This window comes from Mytilus trossulus, chromosome 3, assembly GCF_036588685.1.
Source record: "Mytilus trossulus isolate FHL-02 chromosome 3, PNRI_Mtr1.1.1.hap1, whole genome shotgun sequence".
Taxonomy (NCBI): domain Eukaryota; kingdom Metazoa; phylum Mollusca; class Bivalvia; order Mytilida; family Mytilidae; genus Mytilus; species Mytilus trossulus.
In genome coordinates this window covers 22032349-22050716 of record NC_086375.1, presented here as the reverse complement: position 1 = coordinate 22050716, position 18368 = coordinate 22032349, and the positions used below count along the sequence as shown (strand labels likewise).

Sequence of the window (18368 nt, the reverse complement as noted above, 5' to 3'; positions counted from 1 at the left end):
ATATAAAAAGATGGGTGGCAAGATTTCATATCAACAGAATGTTTGACATTTTGTTCTTGCTTTCAGCAATTGAACACTTTTTGGGATGGTATAGTCCATTGTTTTGTTATCTGTTAAACAATTATACAGATTTTTATGTTTCAATAAAGTGTGACCAGAATATGGGGAGTGGGGTTAAAGTCTTCTGAACAAAGAAACTGGTTCTTAAATTTAATTATTTTGGTGAATTTGATGGTCTCTGTTTTATTTAGTAACTACTTGTTTGACACTGTGAGATCTATTTGACCTAGTAATAACTTTTGGTTGGGTTGTTGGGTTGCAATCTCATTAATTTATAACCACATTTCTTATTTTCATAGTTGAATATCTATGGATTTTTTTCATTGATAAATTTCTTGAAATGTTCGTGGATAGGATATTTAGAATTATGTTCAATGGACTATATTTTGTGTATCTCAAAAGAAGTGATAAACACTGGAAGATAAATATACTAAGATAGAACCATAGGGTATTGGTTGCATTTCACTTACCCCAAAACCAAAGATAGAGAAACATGACCACACAGAATTATTACAATGGGTTTCAACCCTAAAGTAGTCAAGCTTTTTTTCTTATTACTTATAAATGATAAACAAATTGACTACCATACTATCCACAGTATCAGACACTGTTTTTGTTTCAGTCTGTCTTACTGGGGTTATAAACATTATGAAAACTTAACAAGTAAGATAAATCCTTTTGCTAATACATGAAATTAAAACTATATATAGCAAAACAGGATGCCCTATAAACAGATTTACAGGTTCAACAACATATGATCATAAGAGGAGGCTTCAGAATAATTGCAAAATTCATGAGATTTGCTTATAATTTAATGAATTGAATTCTGAAAATTTTTGTAAATGATATTTGCAATATAAATATCTCTTCAATTCTTCTTAAAAATTTGAACAACATTCTCGCTTAGCACTGGTAAATCATTTACTGAGGTAACTGAAATAGTTTACGGTTCTCTGCACCATGTCAATTTTAGAAATTCCATACACATACAGCTATTAATTTCCAGAACAGATAATTCAATCTAGTTTTTATTTACATTCAGATAAATTTAATCCAGTATTGTATATTTTCCCCTGCACATCAAATTGCGTATTTTTGTCCATCTTGTTTTTTTATGTTCCTTTATTTGAGACGATATAACATTTTCCTCTGCATCCTATGTTGAATTTCACCCCGTCTCAACATGAAATGTAGCACTTTTTGAATTGATCTTTCCGGGTATTTCTGAAAATAAACAAGAAATCACATACATCATGCATTACATCTTTTTTTAAATTCTCTCAAGTTTTATCATATATTATCAAATGAAATTCATGAAAATATTTCAGATTAAGTTCCTCTTACAGCAAATGTGTATTACAGAATATGCGTTTTCATATAAATGTCTTACCCATACTTTTTTATGATCTTTTGACATTTGCATAGAGAATTCTTCACAATTCTGGATTACATGTATTATAATTGTGAACAGGAAAAGAAGCCTTCATCATAAAAATTCAGAAGGATATCATGAACAACAAAACATGTTTGTAAACTGGATGTACTAACCTGTCTGGCAAAGTCTTGAATGATTGCATGTTCTGATACTTGGGAACCAATAACAAATCTTCTTTTTATTTGTTTCTCAATACGGCTCAATAATTCTTGATCTTCTTCGGTTGTAAATCCTTCAACACCTATTCAATGGATATATGATACTTAATATTATATATGTATGAATCATTCAGACTATACTTAAAACTTCAGAGTATCATTTAATAATTTAATTTTGGAAGTAACAAGTCTGTCTGCTCTATGGTCAGGTTGTTATCTCTTTGACACATTCCCCATTTCCATTCTCAATTTTATTTCTGATTAGCAGAGTCTTTTGTCGATCAGCTAAAAGATATAATTGTTTTTGTCATGTGACTGACACCATCAAAGTTTTTTTCCTGATTTACTCCTTAGAATTGGAATGACTAATATTTTTAACTGTAGAATTTACTTCAAGAAATGTTAATTTTGAAATAAGTAACAACCAAGGCTACTTGAATTGAATGCTTGATGTATAATTTTTTAAAAGTACAATTAAGTAACAATAGGCTACATTTTATGATATCAATATCCCATCTCTCATGATATCCACCTAAATAAATTGACAAATCAATTCACAAAATGCAAAGTATGAAATGTTCAAACCTGAGAGATTTCCAGACATGGCAGCATCTAATGTTGAGACCTGGAACAATCGTAAGGCTTCATCAACATCAGCATTCGTAGCAAAAGGTGAAAGTCTCATCTTAGCGAGGGATTCTGAGATTCTAATGATAGCCTCCAACTGTCTGTAAAAATTAATATTTTTATTACACCAAATCGGCCATTTTTAAACTATAGAGCAAAGGCAAATATGAATGATCAATTATACCAGGACCAATGGGAAGAGAAAAACATTTCAACTTTCAAGTTTTAAAATTAAAAGTATTCTGAATTATGATTTATGTATAAAACACTTAAGACCATGCAGTTTTTTAAGGATGGTCCAAGAAGATCTTAAATCAATCTTTGTAAAATTCTATCTAATAGTCCTGGTAATAAGCTGCTGACAATTAAATCAGGTATATTTATAGGAAAGTAAACTGATCAGCATTTAATCTTTTTTTTATCATACTGGAGCTGACATGCTATTCATCTCAGTTGGCAAATATATTACTTATTCATATCATCACTACCTGACAGTTATAGGAATGCTGATTCTTTTTCCTGTTTCCCTTTCATATTCACTGGCACCATTCCTCATCAAAACATAACGATTCTTTAATTTTTCTGCTGCATCTGCATTCATACGTGGTCCACATTTCCTGAAAAAGTAAAAATCCACAGTTTGATACATTTTTACCTAATTTCCTGGTAATAGTTACAGTGTTCTCCCCAGGCCCTTAAAGGACCACGGGCCCGCGATGTATAATTTTCTACCGCGGTGGTATCGTTCTTGCCGCGATGTATAATTTTTCTCCGTGGTGCTAAAGTTTTCGGTAAAAAAAATCGTATTAAAATCGGTAAAGTTTCAGATGACTTCAACTTTCAGTGAGGGTTAAAATTTTACATGAAAATTGAACCAGTTCTAACCAGTTTAATCCAGTATTGACAAATAGATTGTTTACACCACCTGATCGATTTACCTGTTGAGGTTAACCTTGTTGATGATTGGACTTAATCGATGTATATGATTCTCTTGTGTTTTAATTAATTAAGAGATCATAATTTTAATATCAGAATTGTAAAAGGGGACAAGCAGACATTTGTAAATAAACTCTATTACGCCAGTCTTTAGTCAAAATAATTTGCCTGTTACTGTTAGAAATTAATTGTGGAGTTACTTCCCCTGATTTTGCTTATTACAAATAAATGCTCCTCACATATAATTTCTCATTGAAAATTAAAATAAAGTATAAATTGAATGCAAAATTGTATTAGAATGTTACATTAAGGATAAAAACTTTCTAAGAATATACCAACAAAAATGTTTTGCAAATTATTTTAGAGAATCATACCTTTATTGATACACAGACATTTTATATTAAGTTGGTAGATTTTCCAAACACAAGTCGGTTGAAAAGTTTAATGCCTATATATAGTAGGAATGGAATTTATAAAATTACTTTTTACATTAGATACAACATATTTTTTAAAACTAATAAATGAATTAAAGTAATAAATAATATGCATGAGAAAATAAATAACTTTTTTGATGCTATAAAGAATGGAAAATAGTTTGTAATTTACTGAAGGTTCTGTATCAAAAATTACTCTTGTTCAAAGTTCATTATTATGGTCAAATCTAACATGGGGAATGTGTAAGTGACTAATTGTGCTTTCTTTTCTCTTTCAAAGATATTAAAGTATACAAACTGTTTTATTGATTTACTTTTTCTACCAATAATCATGATAATGTTCTGGCCCAAAGTCTATATAACACAGTACCACAGTTAACAAAACAAAGGCAAACAGGTTATGACAAAAACTAACAAGAAAAAAATAAGCGACGCGACACAAAATATTATAAAATTCATTTCGCCACGCGTTACCCTGGTGCTATCCAAAAATCCTGGGGAGAACACCGATAGTTATTTTTCAAAAATGTATCAAAATTTCATATTTAATTTAAAATGACTTTCATTTAGTTTTTAAAAGTCATTTTAGAGAAGCTTCACTGCACAAGTTTTAAATGGATCAAGTGTTAAATTTGCAATTTGTACTTTTTGTAGAAAAGTCATGGCATCTAAGAGTGAGAGCAGACTGGAAGGGCCAGAATTACAATAAATGTGTGTTAGTAGGACACCATGTCCTCCAGAAGACATTGTAAGCTATAATGAAGCAAGTTATAAGATTCTCTCAGTGTATCAATATGGTACACAGCAAGCCATATATTCATTATCCAAGTGATGTTAGGTTTCTTACAATCAGAGTCGTTGGAACTTTCAATTTTAGTTTTGACAAGAGTGCTCATCACTGAAGATGAACTACTTTATACCACCTAGACAAGTATTTACACTAAATCAGTAAGTTGTATACTGATTGGTAATTTAGTCCACAGAAACCAGATTAATTTGTAAGATGCAATTAACTTTTAACTAGATTAAAGAATGACTTCAAAATGTTTCTTTCCACCCTTACCTTCTACAGTAGCCAATATACTTCTTCAGTGTCTCCAGATTTATCTCCCCTTCAGCCTGCTCTTCTGTCATTTGTAAGGCATTTAAATGAACATTCATCACATGCTTAGCTAATGTCTGAAGAGAAATAAAAATCAATTAAAAAATCTGTCCCAAGTATTAACCCAGATTTATACCCATTTAGTTTTTATCCTAAATCAGCTGCTGTTATTATTCTTCTTTTTTTTAACAAAAGTTTTCCATAACAAATTGGTTCAAATAAAATAATAAACAGCTGCGCCATGAGCGCATGATACGCCCGACGTCTTGTGTGGAAGTTTTATGCAATAATCATATATTGTTTTTGAGACACGGCGGGACATGTGAAACCCTCAACCCTGTTTTTTTTTTACAAAAAACTAAATATCACTAAAATAAAATTTTGAATCAAAACCAAAAAGTTAACAGATCTTTAGATTAATATAACAAAGAAGTGTGTAAAGTTTTAAGCAATAATCATACATTATTTTTTAGATACTGCGCGACATGTAAAACTAGAGGCTCTAAAGAGCCTGTGTCGCTCACCTTGGTCTATGTTAATATTAAACATTGTACACAAATGAATTCATGACAAAACTGTGTTTTGGTGATGGTGATGTGTTTGAATATCTTACTTTACTAAACATTTTTGCTGCTTACAATTATCTCTATCTATAACAGTAGTTTCTGTGGAAAATGTTAGTGAAAATCTACAAATTTTGTGAAAATTGTTAAAAAATGACTATGAAGGGCAATAACTCCTCAGGGGGTCAATTGACTATTTTGGTCATGTTGACTCATTTTTAGTTCTTACTTTACTGTACATTATTGCTGTTTACAGTTTCTCTCTATCTATAATAATATTCAAGATAATAACAAAATTTCCTCAAAATTACCAATTTAGGGGCAGCAACCTAACAACCGATGATCCAATTCATCTGAAAATTCCTGGGCAGATAGATCTTGACCTGATCAACAATTTCAACTCTGTCAGATTTGCTCTTAATGCTTTGTTTTTTGGGTTATAAGCCAAAAACTGCATTTTACTCCCATGTTCTATTTTTACCCATGGCCGCCATCTTGGTTGGTTGGCCAAGTTACCGGACACAATTTTTATACTAGATACCCCAAAGATGATTGTGGCCAAGTTTCAATTAATTTGGCCCAGTAGTTTCAGAGGAGAAGATTTTTCTAAAAGATAACTAAGATTTACGTAAAATGGTTAAACATTGACTATAAAGGCCAATAACTCCTACAGTGGTCAACTGACCATTTTGGTCATGTTGACTTATTTGTAGATCTTACTTTGCTGAACATTATTGCTGTTTACAGTTTTTCTCTATCTATAATAATATTCAAGATAATAACCAAAAACAGCAAAATTCCTTAAAATTACTGATTCAGGGGCAGCAACCTAACAACGGAATGTCAGATTCATCTGAAAATTTCAAGGCAGATAGATCTTAACCTGATAAACAATTTTACCCCATGTCAGATTTGCTCTAAATGCTTTGGTTTTTGAGTTATAAGCCAAAAACTGCATTTTACCCCTATGTTCTATTTTTAGCCATGGCGGCCATCTTGGTTGGTTGGCAAGGTCACAATTTTCAAACTAGATACCTCAATGATGATTGTGGCCAAGTTTGGTTAAATTTGGCCCAGTAGTTTCAGAGGAGAAGATTTTTGTAAAAGTTAACGCCAGACGCAGGACGACGACGACGGACGACGGACGCCAAGTGATGAGAAAAGCTCACTTGGCCCTTCGGGCCAGGTGAGCTTAAAAACACTCCCCTGTTTAACAAAATACTCAATAACTCCAAAATAAAGTTTTGAATCATCACCAAAAAGTATACAGATCTTTAGAATAATATAATAAAGAAGTGTGTAAAGTTTTAAGCCATAATCAAGAATCGTTTTTGAGATACAGTGTGACATGTGAAAAAAACACACCCCTGTTTGAGTTACAAAGTGCCGTAACTCAAAAAGTTTTAATCTTATTTTCACGAAAAAGTATACAGATCATTTGACCATCATAAGAAACAACTATATTAAGTTTCATGAAATTTGGATAAGTCGTTCTCAAGTTACGGTGCAACATGTTTACGCCTGACAGACAGACGGACGGACGGACACTGGACATTTGTATACCATAATACGTCCTGTCAAAATTTTGACGGGTGTATAAAAATCTGATAGTTTTTTAACATTTTTCTTGACCCTTAGATCAAACAAATCTACTCCTATTCTTACTATGTCCCGAGCTTCATTATGTGTATCTTTGACAATGAAAATCATATCAAATCTAGACAAGATGGTTGGCATGAAGTCAATGTTCTCTTCTCCCTTTGTATCATCCCATCGTCCATACACACTGTTAGCTGCAGCTAACACAGAACACCTTGAATTCAGTGTGGTAGTAATACCAGCCTACAATAGTAATACACATGTCAATATCTTAGTTAAACTGCCCATTAGAAAGTATGGAAACATCAAAACTTCATTTAAAATGATTCATATCCAGAACTGTTCGCATCATGCAAAATTTTAAATACTTTCATGCCAAAAATAATTAATTGAGACAGTAGCAACCAAATTCTCAACTATTTGGTATAAATACGAGTACATCGACCATTCATTGGAAATTATAAATAAAGTTTTCACAATACCTTTGCAATAGATATGGTTTGTTGTTCCATAGCTTCATGTATGGCTACTCTGTCATCTTCTCTCATCTTGTCAAACTCGTCAATACAAACAACCCCTCCGTCTGCTAGAACCATAGCTCCTCCTTCCATTACAAAGTTTCTTGTAGCAGGATCTTTAGTAACTGAGGCTGTGAGACCAGCAGCACTACTGCCTTTACCAGAGGTATATACAGCTATAGGAGAGCATCGCTCTACAAACTTTAACAGTTGGGACTTGGCTGTACCAGGATCACCTAACATTAGCAAATTAACATCTCCTCTTCTAGTTAATCCATCAGGCATTCTATGAAAAGAAAGAGTAGATTTAGTTTTAAAAAACATTAAAATTATAACCTACATCATATGCTGTAAATTGATTTTAAAGTACAGAAATATTGTTTTAACTTTTTTACAGAATGTATACCGTCTTTTGGTATGTATAACGCGCACATTTATACCCTAGGTCATGTTTCTTGTAAGAGGGGTGCGTGTTATACACGACTACAAACAATTTCTTAGTTTTTTTTCAGGTCCAAACTCCGACAAAGAAATTTACAAGTGAAGTGAAGAGTACGGAATATTTTGCTAAAACCTCGATTGTTTTTATGTTTTACATGTTATAATTGTAATATGTATCGTATTGTTCTTGATTTTCATGTTTTATTCAAATAAAATACATTTTATATCTTTGTTGTTACGTTTATTGTGTAAATTTGTCCATCTGTTTTGCAATCCGGAAATTTGCCAAGTTTTAATAAAGACACAATACAGCTTTTGCTGTCGATTAAATTAGCCTCTGTGTTCCTTGTTGTCATAACTTACTGTTTTTGTATGTGTTCATCATAGAGAGTTGAAGAAAAGTGTATGAAAATTGAATAAACCACGCTCGTTTTGAAAAGATAAACCGCCATTTTTTCTAATGTATTGATCAGGTGATCGCAAGTCATGTGGGTCAGTCATGTGACTTAATATTGTAAAGTGATGATTTACTCTATGAAAAATTTATTAGGAAAAATACGCTTTTACTTTGTAACTTTTCAACTTTTAAACAACTGTTTAAATCCATTCAAGAAATTATGATTGAAAACATGATAATCCCATAATTGTAACCTGAACGAATTTAATTAGGAACAAGGTCAACCTGTCACTGATTTGTTTTGACATCGATTAGACCCGTTGATTGAGGTGTGATAATCCGGATTAACAGCTGGAATCATCAAACAAAAAAATAAAAACAATGAGATTTTAACAATTTATTACAGCACTAATGACATTAATTATAATTATTAGACTGATTCGTAATTATTTTATTGTTTGAATCAGAACAATAATTTGGACATTTAAACTTGTCCTTGATACTCAAACCATTTATTAAATTTGGATTAAAATATTTATCTCAATCTAATAAAATTCTTATTCATTTGTAAGAATACTTTCAATTTCATATTAATTTCGTATTCCGTACGGAATTCTCCGACATTGGTGTCCATTTAAAAAACTTCCTGTTTACCGATAAACTTCCTGTTTGCCGATTTTGGAGCTGTAACTTTTCCGAAAATGTCTAGGAGTATTATATGACCAATAAACTTTTTTTCTCTTGTTTCTTGGACCACACAGGGGGTGCGCACTATACACAAATGCGCACTATACATACCAAAAGACGGTAATTGCAAATACCTGTGTAGTTCTATCTTATTACAGCATGCGTCCATGAGACACAGATGCTCCTGTCTGTATAATGTGGCAGGAGTAGCATCAGTTTTTTTTCTAAAGGAATGAGCTTGCACACTTAAGCCTGGTTTCAGGCAGTTAATGGATAATTTGTGCATGAATTGTACATTGTAAAATGTTTTGATGATATTGCAACTCAATGTTTGTAACCATTAACGGTTTTTGATTAATAAGGGGAGATAATTCATCAGCTAAGATTTTGAGGAAAACTACCTTTTTCTAGAGCCTCCAAATAACAAACATGATATAGCTTTCTTCATATCAATGCTGCCATAAATGGATGGTGCTATGCTTTTGGCAATTGTTTCATAGATGTTTGGTTGTGCGGCAAGACGTCTAAAGGCTTCTTCTTCCTCAGGTCTAATTGGAGCACCTGTACTGCGACCAGTTCCTTGTGTATCTACCTGAATACCTACCACACGGAAATATGGTGTTCTTATTCCCACATTCACCTTCTCACGAGAACTTTTCTGAAATATAATTTACATGGTGATATGATTAGGTATAACTCTATAAATAAAATCAAAATGTTTGTGAGCACTGACTGAAGTTAACTGATCGTTTTCTTTTTGCAATGAGAATTTAAAATCAAACACAATTGTATTTAGTAACTTATCAAACATATTTTGATATGAACTTTTATCTTTGTTCATAACTGTAAGCATGTACCTTTTTTTTCTCAGAAAAGAAGATTCATACACAAAGCAAATCTTGTGTAATCATCTTGACAAGCAAGATTTTACACATTTAGACAAACTTTTTGTATGTATTAGTAATAAATAGCTTGGCATGTACTAGATAGTCCTCATTACACTATGTTGCTTGAACTCTGAAGGGCAGAATTAAGTCCTGGGAAGTGTAGCTATCAAGCCAATGACAAATGTTTTGAATCTCGTTCTCTTGAATTCAGTTTAAACTAATTGTCCATTCAGAAAAGTATTTCTAATGTTTACAAAAGTGATGATAAATAGTATTCTACAAGCTAAGTTGTTATACTAACCTTGTTTGGTACTGAGGTCTTTTTGATGGAATATATACCAACAACAGTGACACGGTTTCCAGGTACAATTTTATCACATAAATACCTAGAAAAAAAGAAATCCATTGTTCAAGAACTAAGCTGAATTTAGATTGGTTGACTTATTTATGAGCCTTTAAAAACTCAGAATGAAACAGTTGTAATTCCCTTTATTATCGATAAATTCAGCTTTGCACTAAACTGACTTGGTCAGTGTGATTTTTTCCTGGCTAGCTCACAAAATATTTCAAAAATACACAAAAAACATGTCACACTAAAAAGACAATATTCAGTCTTTAGGATTGGTACATGTCAAGCAATTGCACCCAAACTTGCAAGTTATAGTTTATTGCTTTTCTGGTTGGAAAGGGTTAAAAGTTTTAACTAAATTATGATATCTGATGAACATGTCTACCATTTTCTAAATGGAAATCAAAGTATCCTTCATAACTTAAATTCACAATAGGTAAACTTCCAATTTAAACAACTATAATATTTTCAAGCTTCTTACCTGTCAGAGAATAACTGAAGGTGACGTGGCATCTCACCATTGGGAACACTCTCTGGAGCTTCTTGTAATTTTAACACCTGGAAGTCCACACATTTACATTTGTCTGGAACTATGAAGAAAGGATCAACAGGGCATTTTGGTCTTCCTGCTTGATCTCTGTAAAATATGTGTTGTAGGTTTTTAATTTATTCAATTCAATGTAATCCAACCTTCTATCATTTATAAACACATTAAAGTTTTAATATAATTTATTATTCTGAGGGTTTTTCTTTTCAATGTGAAAAAATGTTGTTCTTGTAGCAGACTTTTACCTTAATTTTAATTGTGGAAATTTCTAAATTTGTTTCACCTGCACAATGCAAATGTCCGTGTGATGATATGGTATTACAGTGCCATCAATAAATCAATGATTCATTCACTATTAAGAGGACGCCAATTAACCACAAAATTAATTCAGACAACATATGTCGTTTTCATAGAGTTGTCTGACAATGCCAAACATAAAACCTGTTCTTATGTTAGCACAGCAATACTTTCAATCAGATTTAACTGTTACTGCAATTTGATGTTGAATATGCATAACATTGCAAAAATAATTATAATCTACTGGAAAATAAATAAAGGTAATATTTAACAAATAAGGGCAATAACTCCTTGCACAGGTTAATGGTACACAAAATCTCGAAAACTTGTTAACATAAATGCTTACGTGTTACATTTTCTTGGCAAGGCATATCCTTCGAGACCAGGGTTTACAGCTATGTTGTTGACTGTATTCCTACAACTTCTACACTGTATTGTCAGTCGAGTAGCTTTGGCTTTAATTGAAGATGCAGCTATCACTATTCCAGGTATTCTAACTAGCTTTGACATCTGTTCAGACTGCAATGTAATCATATACTTAGCAAAAGTACACATTTTAAATTGTAAAATTGTTAAAATCAGGTTCCACTTCCATATTTTCCCCTTTTATTTTAAAAGAATTAGGTTCCTTCTGCAAACTATTAAGAAATCAGGATAAACTTCAAACAATTCAGAACAATTAATTAACTTTATATATTAGATAGGTAGAATTTTCATCTCAATCCAAAGTGAGAAAGGATTTTAACATACCTTCAGAGCTCTAATATTACAAGGATTTGAAGCAGAGTTCAACATAACTTGTATGTCTTGTACTTCCTCTTCCCCTTCTGGTCGGGGATTGGTCACTTCATCTGCAACTTCTTTAGCAGCATCTTCAAACTAAAATATCAATGTAACATTTGCACTTGACTTAAATTTCTTATAAAGAAATAAAGAACTAAAGACTAACAGATAAAATTACAAAAGAAAAAAAATGAGGGAATATCTAATTTTTGTTTACATTTTCATTTCCTATCCTTATTTGATGGACTATAGTTGGCCGACTTCAGGTTGAAAAACTAGACAGAGATTGCTCTGAAGTCTCAGGTTTTTTTCTTCAAAATTGTCTGAAGCTGTTTGAGCAGGCCACATTAAAAACAAGGAAATTGCACACTCCAACTTGGCCAATCTGTCTTGAATTATTATTTTAAATCATCATATAAATTTGATTGACCTTAAATCTAAGTGTTGGAAAAAAGTGTTCAGCTTGAGGAAGCCACTTTGTTTAAACGACAGATCAAACCTCTTGATTGTCTTTAAAAGAACTTGGTGTTGACTGCATTATTTGAGCAAGTGGCTCTGTTTTACACAATCTTTTAATTTCATTATACAATTCATAAATTCTTACTAGTTATAAATAATAACACAGATTTATAATTTGTATAGGTTTTATAAATCATCAAATATATTACAGACTTTTAATAAAATAGTAGAAATATCGGGGTTTTAATTTATATGTGTTAAATCCTTGTATAAATTATGGTTATGCCATAAGTAGAGAATTTTCATACCAAAGGTAGATGTTCAGATGGTTGATTGTATAATCTGTCAGCAAGAGATTCATCAAAGCTGGACACATCTTCAATGTCAACTTCCAACCAGTACTGTCCCAGATTGTAATTGCGTTTCAGCTGATCTCTGAAGAAAAGGTTGACAAATATAAAATTTAATTGCAGCTCTGGACTCATTTTCATACCTTAGATAATCTGATATAATAAAAAACCTCTAATGTATATGTATAGACTAATACAGCATTATTTTTCAGAAATGACGAACACATAACTTCAGGACTAAGACTTCTATGTTTTGTATGCAGATTTAATATTGGTCCGAGAACACAATTAATTCGTAGTGCATTTCTTTTAGAACATAAATGAAAATAAAAAAAATCCCACCTGCGCTTTCTCAAAGAAACTTTTACAGTGTGTTGTACTACTTTTGGGACAAATTATATCAAATTTATAGAAAACTTCATCGCCTCTAACTCAAAATATGGACAATTTTATGTTTAGGGCGTCTTGAAATCTTTTGACAGCTTCCGAAGTGCTCATTTTCAACCTTTTTCAGCTGGACCAAATCACTACTTTCCTTTAAAATTCTGAACCCAAATTTTTTTACAGTGTAATTTCATCCCCCTACTTGCAATTTGAGGCATTAAACATGGAGAAATAAATTTGGAAGGGGTATAAAAATTAATGGCAAGGAACCCACAGTCAACAATAGGGACTATATTTGTGAACAACGAAAATCAAGGGACGACAATAGTGGTCTCGGACCTAATAAGCAGACATATTTATTGAATTATTAAAGTTAATAAAATTTCAACTCTATGCAGGTCAATGCAATTTTTCATACAATTAATATTTCAAAGGGGCATAACTCTTTTCAAAACCAATTGATCCACCCGAATGTCATACAAGAGGGGAAAGGACCTTTACGGGACTCCATGATCAGGTGTTTTTAAGCTGGGGATTTCGGGATTGACCCCTTCGGAATCCGGGGAATTCTTTTTTTCAAATTTTGGGATGTCAAGATTTACTTTATTTAAATTTAGGACCTCAGGATTCCGTGTTCTTAAGCATGTGATTTCAGAATCAGGACGCCTCCTATCCCCCCTCATACAATTCTTCTAAAATCAGGCAAAAAATTAACACTAGACCTAAGCAAGATCAGACTGACAAATGTTCAATATTTCTGTGTCCCACACAACATGTTGCATGGACAACAGTAATCAAATTACATGACTAAGTTTGATTTGGTTCGCAAAAAAATTACCGACATAAGCTCTCGAGAGCTTTTCATCGAATATAAGTAACATATACATAACATAGTTTAAAACACAGACCATGCAGATAAGATAAATTATTATATATGCAGCAATTGTTATTTCAAATGCTAAGAAATAGAAGTGAGTCCCATTGGGGTCTAAGTGCGACGCAGGATTGCCGATTTTAGTAAGCGTGACATGTGAAAATCAAATTATTGTGTCGAGAAAACCGGAAATGAGGTCTAGCAGGACCCTGGAAATGACCAAAAAAAATGAGAATTGCTTACATACATAGTGTAAGTGGGATACCGGAATCTGACAAAACAGTGAGCGTGATCCAGGATTGGAACCCTCCAATGAGACCGCCATAGAAGGCATATTGAATGCACATGCAAAGCATTATACAAAGCTACACATCTTTAAATGACAAAACTGAAGCATTGAGGAAGCATAGCCTAAAATGGAAGCACAAAAAAAAATGTCAGCACGACAATAAATTACAGCACAAATAAAAATATAACAAGAAATATTTCTTCCCTAGTCCTATAATATAAGACTCTGGAGGTTCATATCATTTACATTCAACGTTTTTTTATCGGATATTTTTTTTTTACTATCAATGTTGAACCCCAGAGTCTTATAAAATTTGCCATTTTTTCTCGTAGCAAAAATTAAAATTAATAATCCACTGCCAAAACAAATAAAATTATTAGGAACAACCTAAATATGAATGAAAGTAACTTCTTACCGTATTAATTGTTTAAAATAATGTTCCTAATCCATCACTTTTATCCTGAGTTGACAAACAATTTTTTTCACGCCATTTTATTTCAAATATATGTGCCGATTCTTTATTTTAAGGATTTCGTGAACGAAACGAATTTGACGATAATATTTAGAACCAGTATAGAACAACGTACGAAAACCCGTCCAATTGTAATGGTGTCATGCAATTATTGAGATAACCATAAAAAGTGCTGAGAGATTACGAATGGGGTTAACAGAATAGAGAACAATCGGCAAAAAACATAAAGAATAAAAAAAATTGGCACGGTTCTATTTTAACCCCCCCCCCCCCGAAAAAAACGGTATAAGTATATTGTTTACAGTTGAAAAGAACAATGTCCAAAATACAGTTATAATGTATCAAAAGATTAGTAAAAAATATGTTTAAACATTAATTATAGGTATAACTTATTCATTAAGCAAGTCAGTTCGTATCCAATAACTGTCCAATTTTGCCGACTTTCAAATGCAAATTCGCTAGTTCAATCACATAACGGGGGCGGGGGGGGGGGACAAACCAATCGTCTTTCACAAAAAAAGTTCTCTACTCCAAGTTGTTAATTGAGCATCAACAGAAATCATGGGCGAGTTGTGAGAGCGGGCGAGGTTATAAATGTCTTTGAAAATATGAGTTCATGTAACGGAGGCGTGCGAGCCAAATTCACAAAAGAAATGTTCTCTAGTCAATAGAACGGGCGATGCGATTTCTTTCGAAATACGAGTTCAAATGTTCATGAAATCTGCTAGCTGCTAACGGTATAAAGTTGAAATGTTCCGTGAGAGTGCACCAGTGTGAGAGCGTGCAATACATGATTTTCCAAGTACAGCTTCATAAAACAGAGGTGAGCCAGGGGCGGATGCAGGAATTTTCCAAAGGGGGGTGCTATCCCAGGGCAAAGGGGGGGGGGGGGGGGGGGGGGGGGGGGGGGGTGCAAAACATATGTCCCGATACAAATGCATTGATCGGCCAAAATAAAGGGGGGGTGCGAACCCCCGGAACCCCCCCTCTGGATCCGCCACTGTGAGCTATTCACATTCACCAAATGTTCTTTAGTAAGTTGCTAAGCATCACAAGATATTAATTTTAAGTTATGAGAGCGGGCCATACATGTCCTTCAAAATATGAGTTTATACAACGGAGTGAGCAAGCCAGTTATCTTGTCCAAGCTGTTAAGAATGAACATAAATCAATTGCGAGTCGTGAGAGCGGGCGAGGCGATGATCCTTTGAAATACGAGTTCATACAACAGTGAGCGAGCCAATTCTCATTCACCAAAAGTTCTCTTATCCAAGTTGTTATTAAAGCATCAGTAGAAGTTAATTTCTAGTTATGAGTAGATAAATATCTTTCGAAATACGAGTTCCTACAACGGGGTTGAGCGAGCCAATTCTCATTCATCAAACGTTTTCTTGTATGTATAAATAGAAATAAATAATAGCTGGCGAGGCAAAAATCGAGTTGTTACAAAGAATAATAGCAAGTTGTTAGAGAAGGAAGTTCTAGAAAGAATGCAATTTAAATCTCTGGGTGTTTTTAGAAACTCGTCCACTAAATTTGCTCCTTTCTCGACAAGTACATTTTTTTAAACACTTTGCACAACATTTACAAGAAGGACACCGACAGTGCTGAAAATCGCATCGTTCGTCTTTCTTTGTATCTGATTTATCTTCTATGAAGTTGTCTACGGTCAATGCATTTACAGTTTAACATCTGATACAAGTGCTGGTGCAGTTTATGATATCGCTTATATATTTTCCGGTGGCTTTAAGCGACAAAGTAAAGTTATCATGATAAAATCAAACTAAATCCATCCTTAGCGCATCTGTCAGCTTATTGCCAATATAATAGGACAACACTGATTTTGGACATTTGATATTTAAACTATTTATCCATGTATTTTGATCCCGCAACTTTACGTTTGTTTTTTTGTGTGATGTCTCATTGAAGTATTATTATTGTTTGAATATGACAAGAAGAAAATAAGTTTTTTGGAAATAGTACATGAAGTCGTTTAAAATTATAAATAAGATAAAGAAATTGAAAAGTGGCCTTCAAATGAACAGCACAAGAAACATGAAAGATATTGTAATGCATAAATTCAAATTAATAAAATTATTGGTTTGCGTAATTTGTGTAATATTCATATCATTTGAATCACTTTTTAACATGTTACAAAATACTTATAGAATCACATTTTACAGTTTATTTATTTACATTTGATTCCAGACTGCTTATTACCGGTGAGCTATGTATTAAATGTATAACTAGGTATACATATATATTGTATTGATATGTGAATCTTTTTTACAAAGCTTAGGTAGCAAGTCGACCAAAGCTTTACTCTACAAGCATTATGCAATTAGCCCTAATCAAAATTGCAAGGTGATGTGGTATTGAAGCCGATGAGACAAAATAATGTTACATTAACAAGAGTTTAAATGAAGTTGATGTAAGCAGTTTATACCACATGGCCAGTTCCGCGAGAGGAAAATAAAACGCTGTAATGGCAAATATCCAACATGAAAAAAAATCTCTAAAGAAAGTAAATCGAGAAAGCTAACTACCTTATTCGTGTATGTAATAATAGTCACCATTTCCAGCTTTGATCATTATTTTCATTACACAGTTTTTCTTTCTTTCAATAACTGAGGGGGGATAGGATCTTTATCGGGACTCCGGGTGTTTTTAAGCTCGGGATTGACCCTTTCGGGATCCGGAAATTCTTTATTCGAATTTCGGGACCTCGGGATTATGTTGTTTTTAAGGCCGGGATTTCGGGATTTCGTGTTTCTAAGCTCGGGATTTCGGGATTGGGACCCCTCCTACCCTCCCTCATAAGTCTTTGTAGAAATTATCACCGTGTAATTCATGTTATCATCGGGACATAGCATTCATTTATACAACCATCCTTTTACCTTTTTATGAATACTAAATGGTCGCCTCTTAAGGGTTTAGAAAGATTTGATGGTAAGCTTCCTTTTCTATTGATGACGAAATAAAAATGAATTTAATCATTTCAACATTCATAATCATCTTAAAGTCATAACAAAATTCGTTTTCCAATGAATATTCTGAAATATGTACAACTGATAAACATTCGGAAAGACCTGCGGAACTTCTCGTACTTGATCCGCTTGACAATTTGAAATAAGGAGGGACAGTTTGAAAAGTGGCTAAAAAAAAGGATATAAATCCAACATATGATAAGGTAAGACATTTTATTTATTATTTGAGATGTTCACTTGAAAGGATAATGACATCAGTAAACTGAAAACTTCCGTGAACATTGTCAAATTGTCGTTCAAAGTTCCCACAAAAATTCGTTGGGAATCCACTACGAGAAAATGGATACTTGTTATAAGACTCTGGGGTTCAACATTGATAGTAAAAAAAAATATCCGATAAAAAACGTTGAATGTAAATGATATGAACCTCCAGAGTCTTATATTATAGGACTAATTTCTTCCCCAACCTGTACAACACAACTTTCACAAGCTCTCATGGTTTTTACCTGTATGTGTAGGTAAAGTTTCCTTCGTGAAACTGTCTGATGAAGTCCTTTAATCTTTTTTTCACTTGTTGACGATTGACCTGATTGTCATCGTTTTGATCTTCTGAACCAAAGTTGTCACTGAAAAATACACCGGCATCATCGAACCCTGCCATTGTTGATGTTTTGACTCACGTGTTGCATTTGGCGGGAACCTGTTAACTCCGCCCATCTAGTTCCGTTTTGTT

At 33.0% G+C, this 18368-nt stretch overlaps 1 protein-coding gene across 1 annotated transcript; it reads right to left on the bottom strand.

Moving 5' to 3' along the window:
* Positions 1 to 854: 854 nt before the first annotated feature.
* Positions 855 to 18368, bottom strand: LOC134710462 (DNA replication licensing factor mcm5-like). Its single transcript, XM_063570826.1, has 14 exons — positions 18142 to 18368; positions 12588 to 12714; positions 11788 to 11916; positions 11384 to 11556; positions 10675 to 10830; positions 10146 to 10230; positions 9359 to 9615; positions 7397 to 7718; positions 6981 to 7157; positions 4714 to 4829; positions 2769 to 2897; positions 2239 to 2381; positions 1609 to 1736; positions 855 to 1284 (listed from the first exon to the last, which is right to left on the bottom strand). The coding sequence occupies exons 1-14, from the start codon at positions 18294 to 18296 to the stop codon at positions 1183 to 1185; spliced, it is 2199 nt and encodes a 732-aa protein (XP_063426896.1). The 5' UTR covers positions 18297 to 18368; the 3' UTR covers positions 855 to 1182.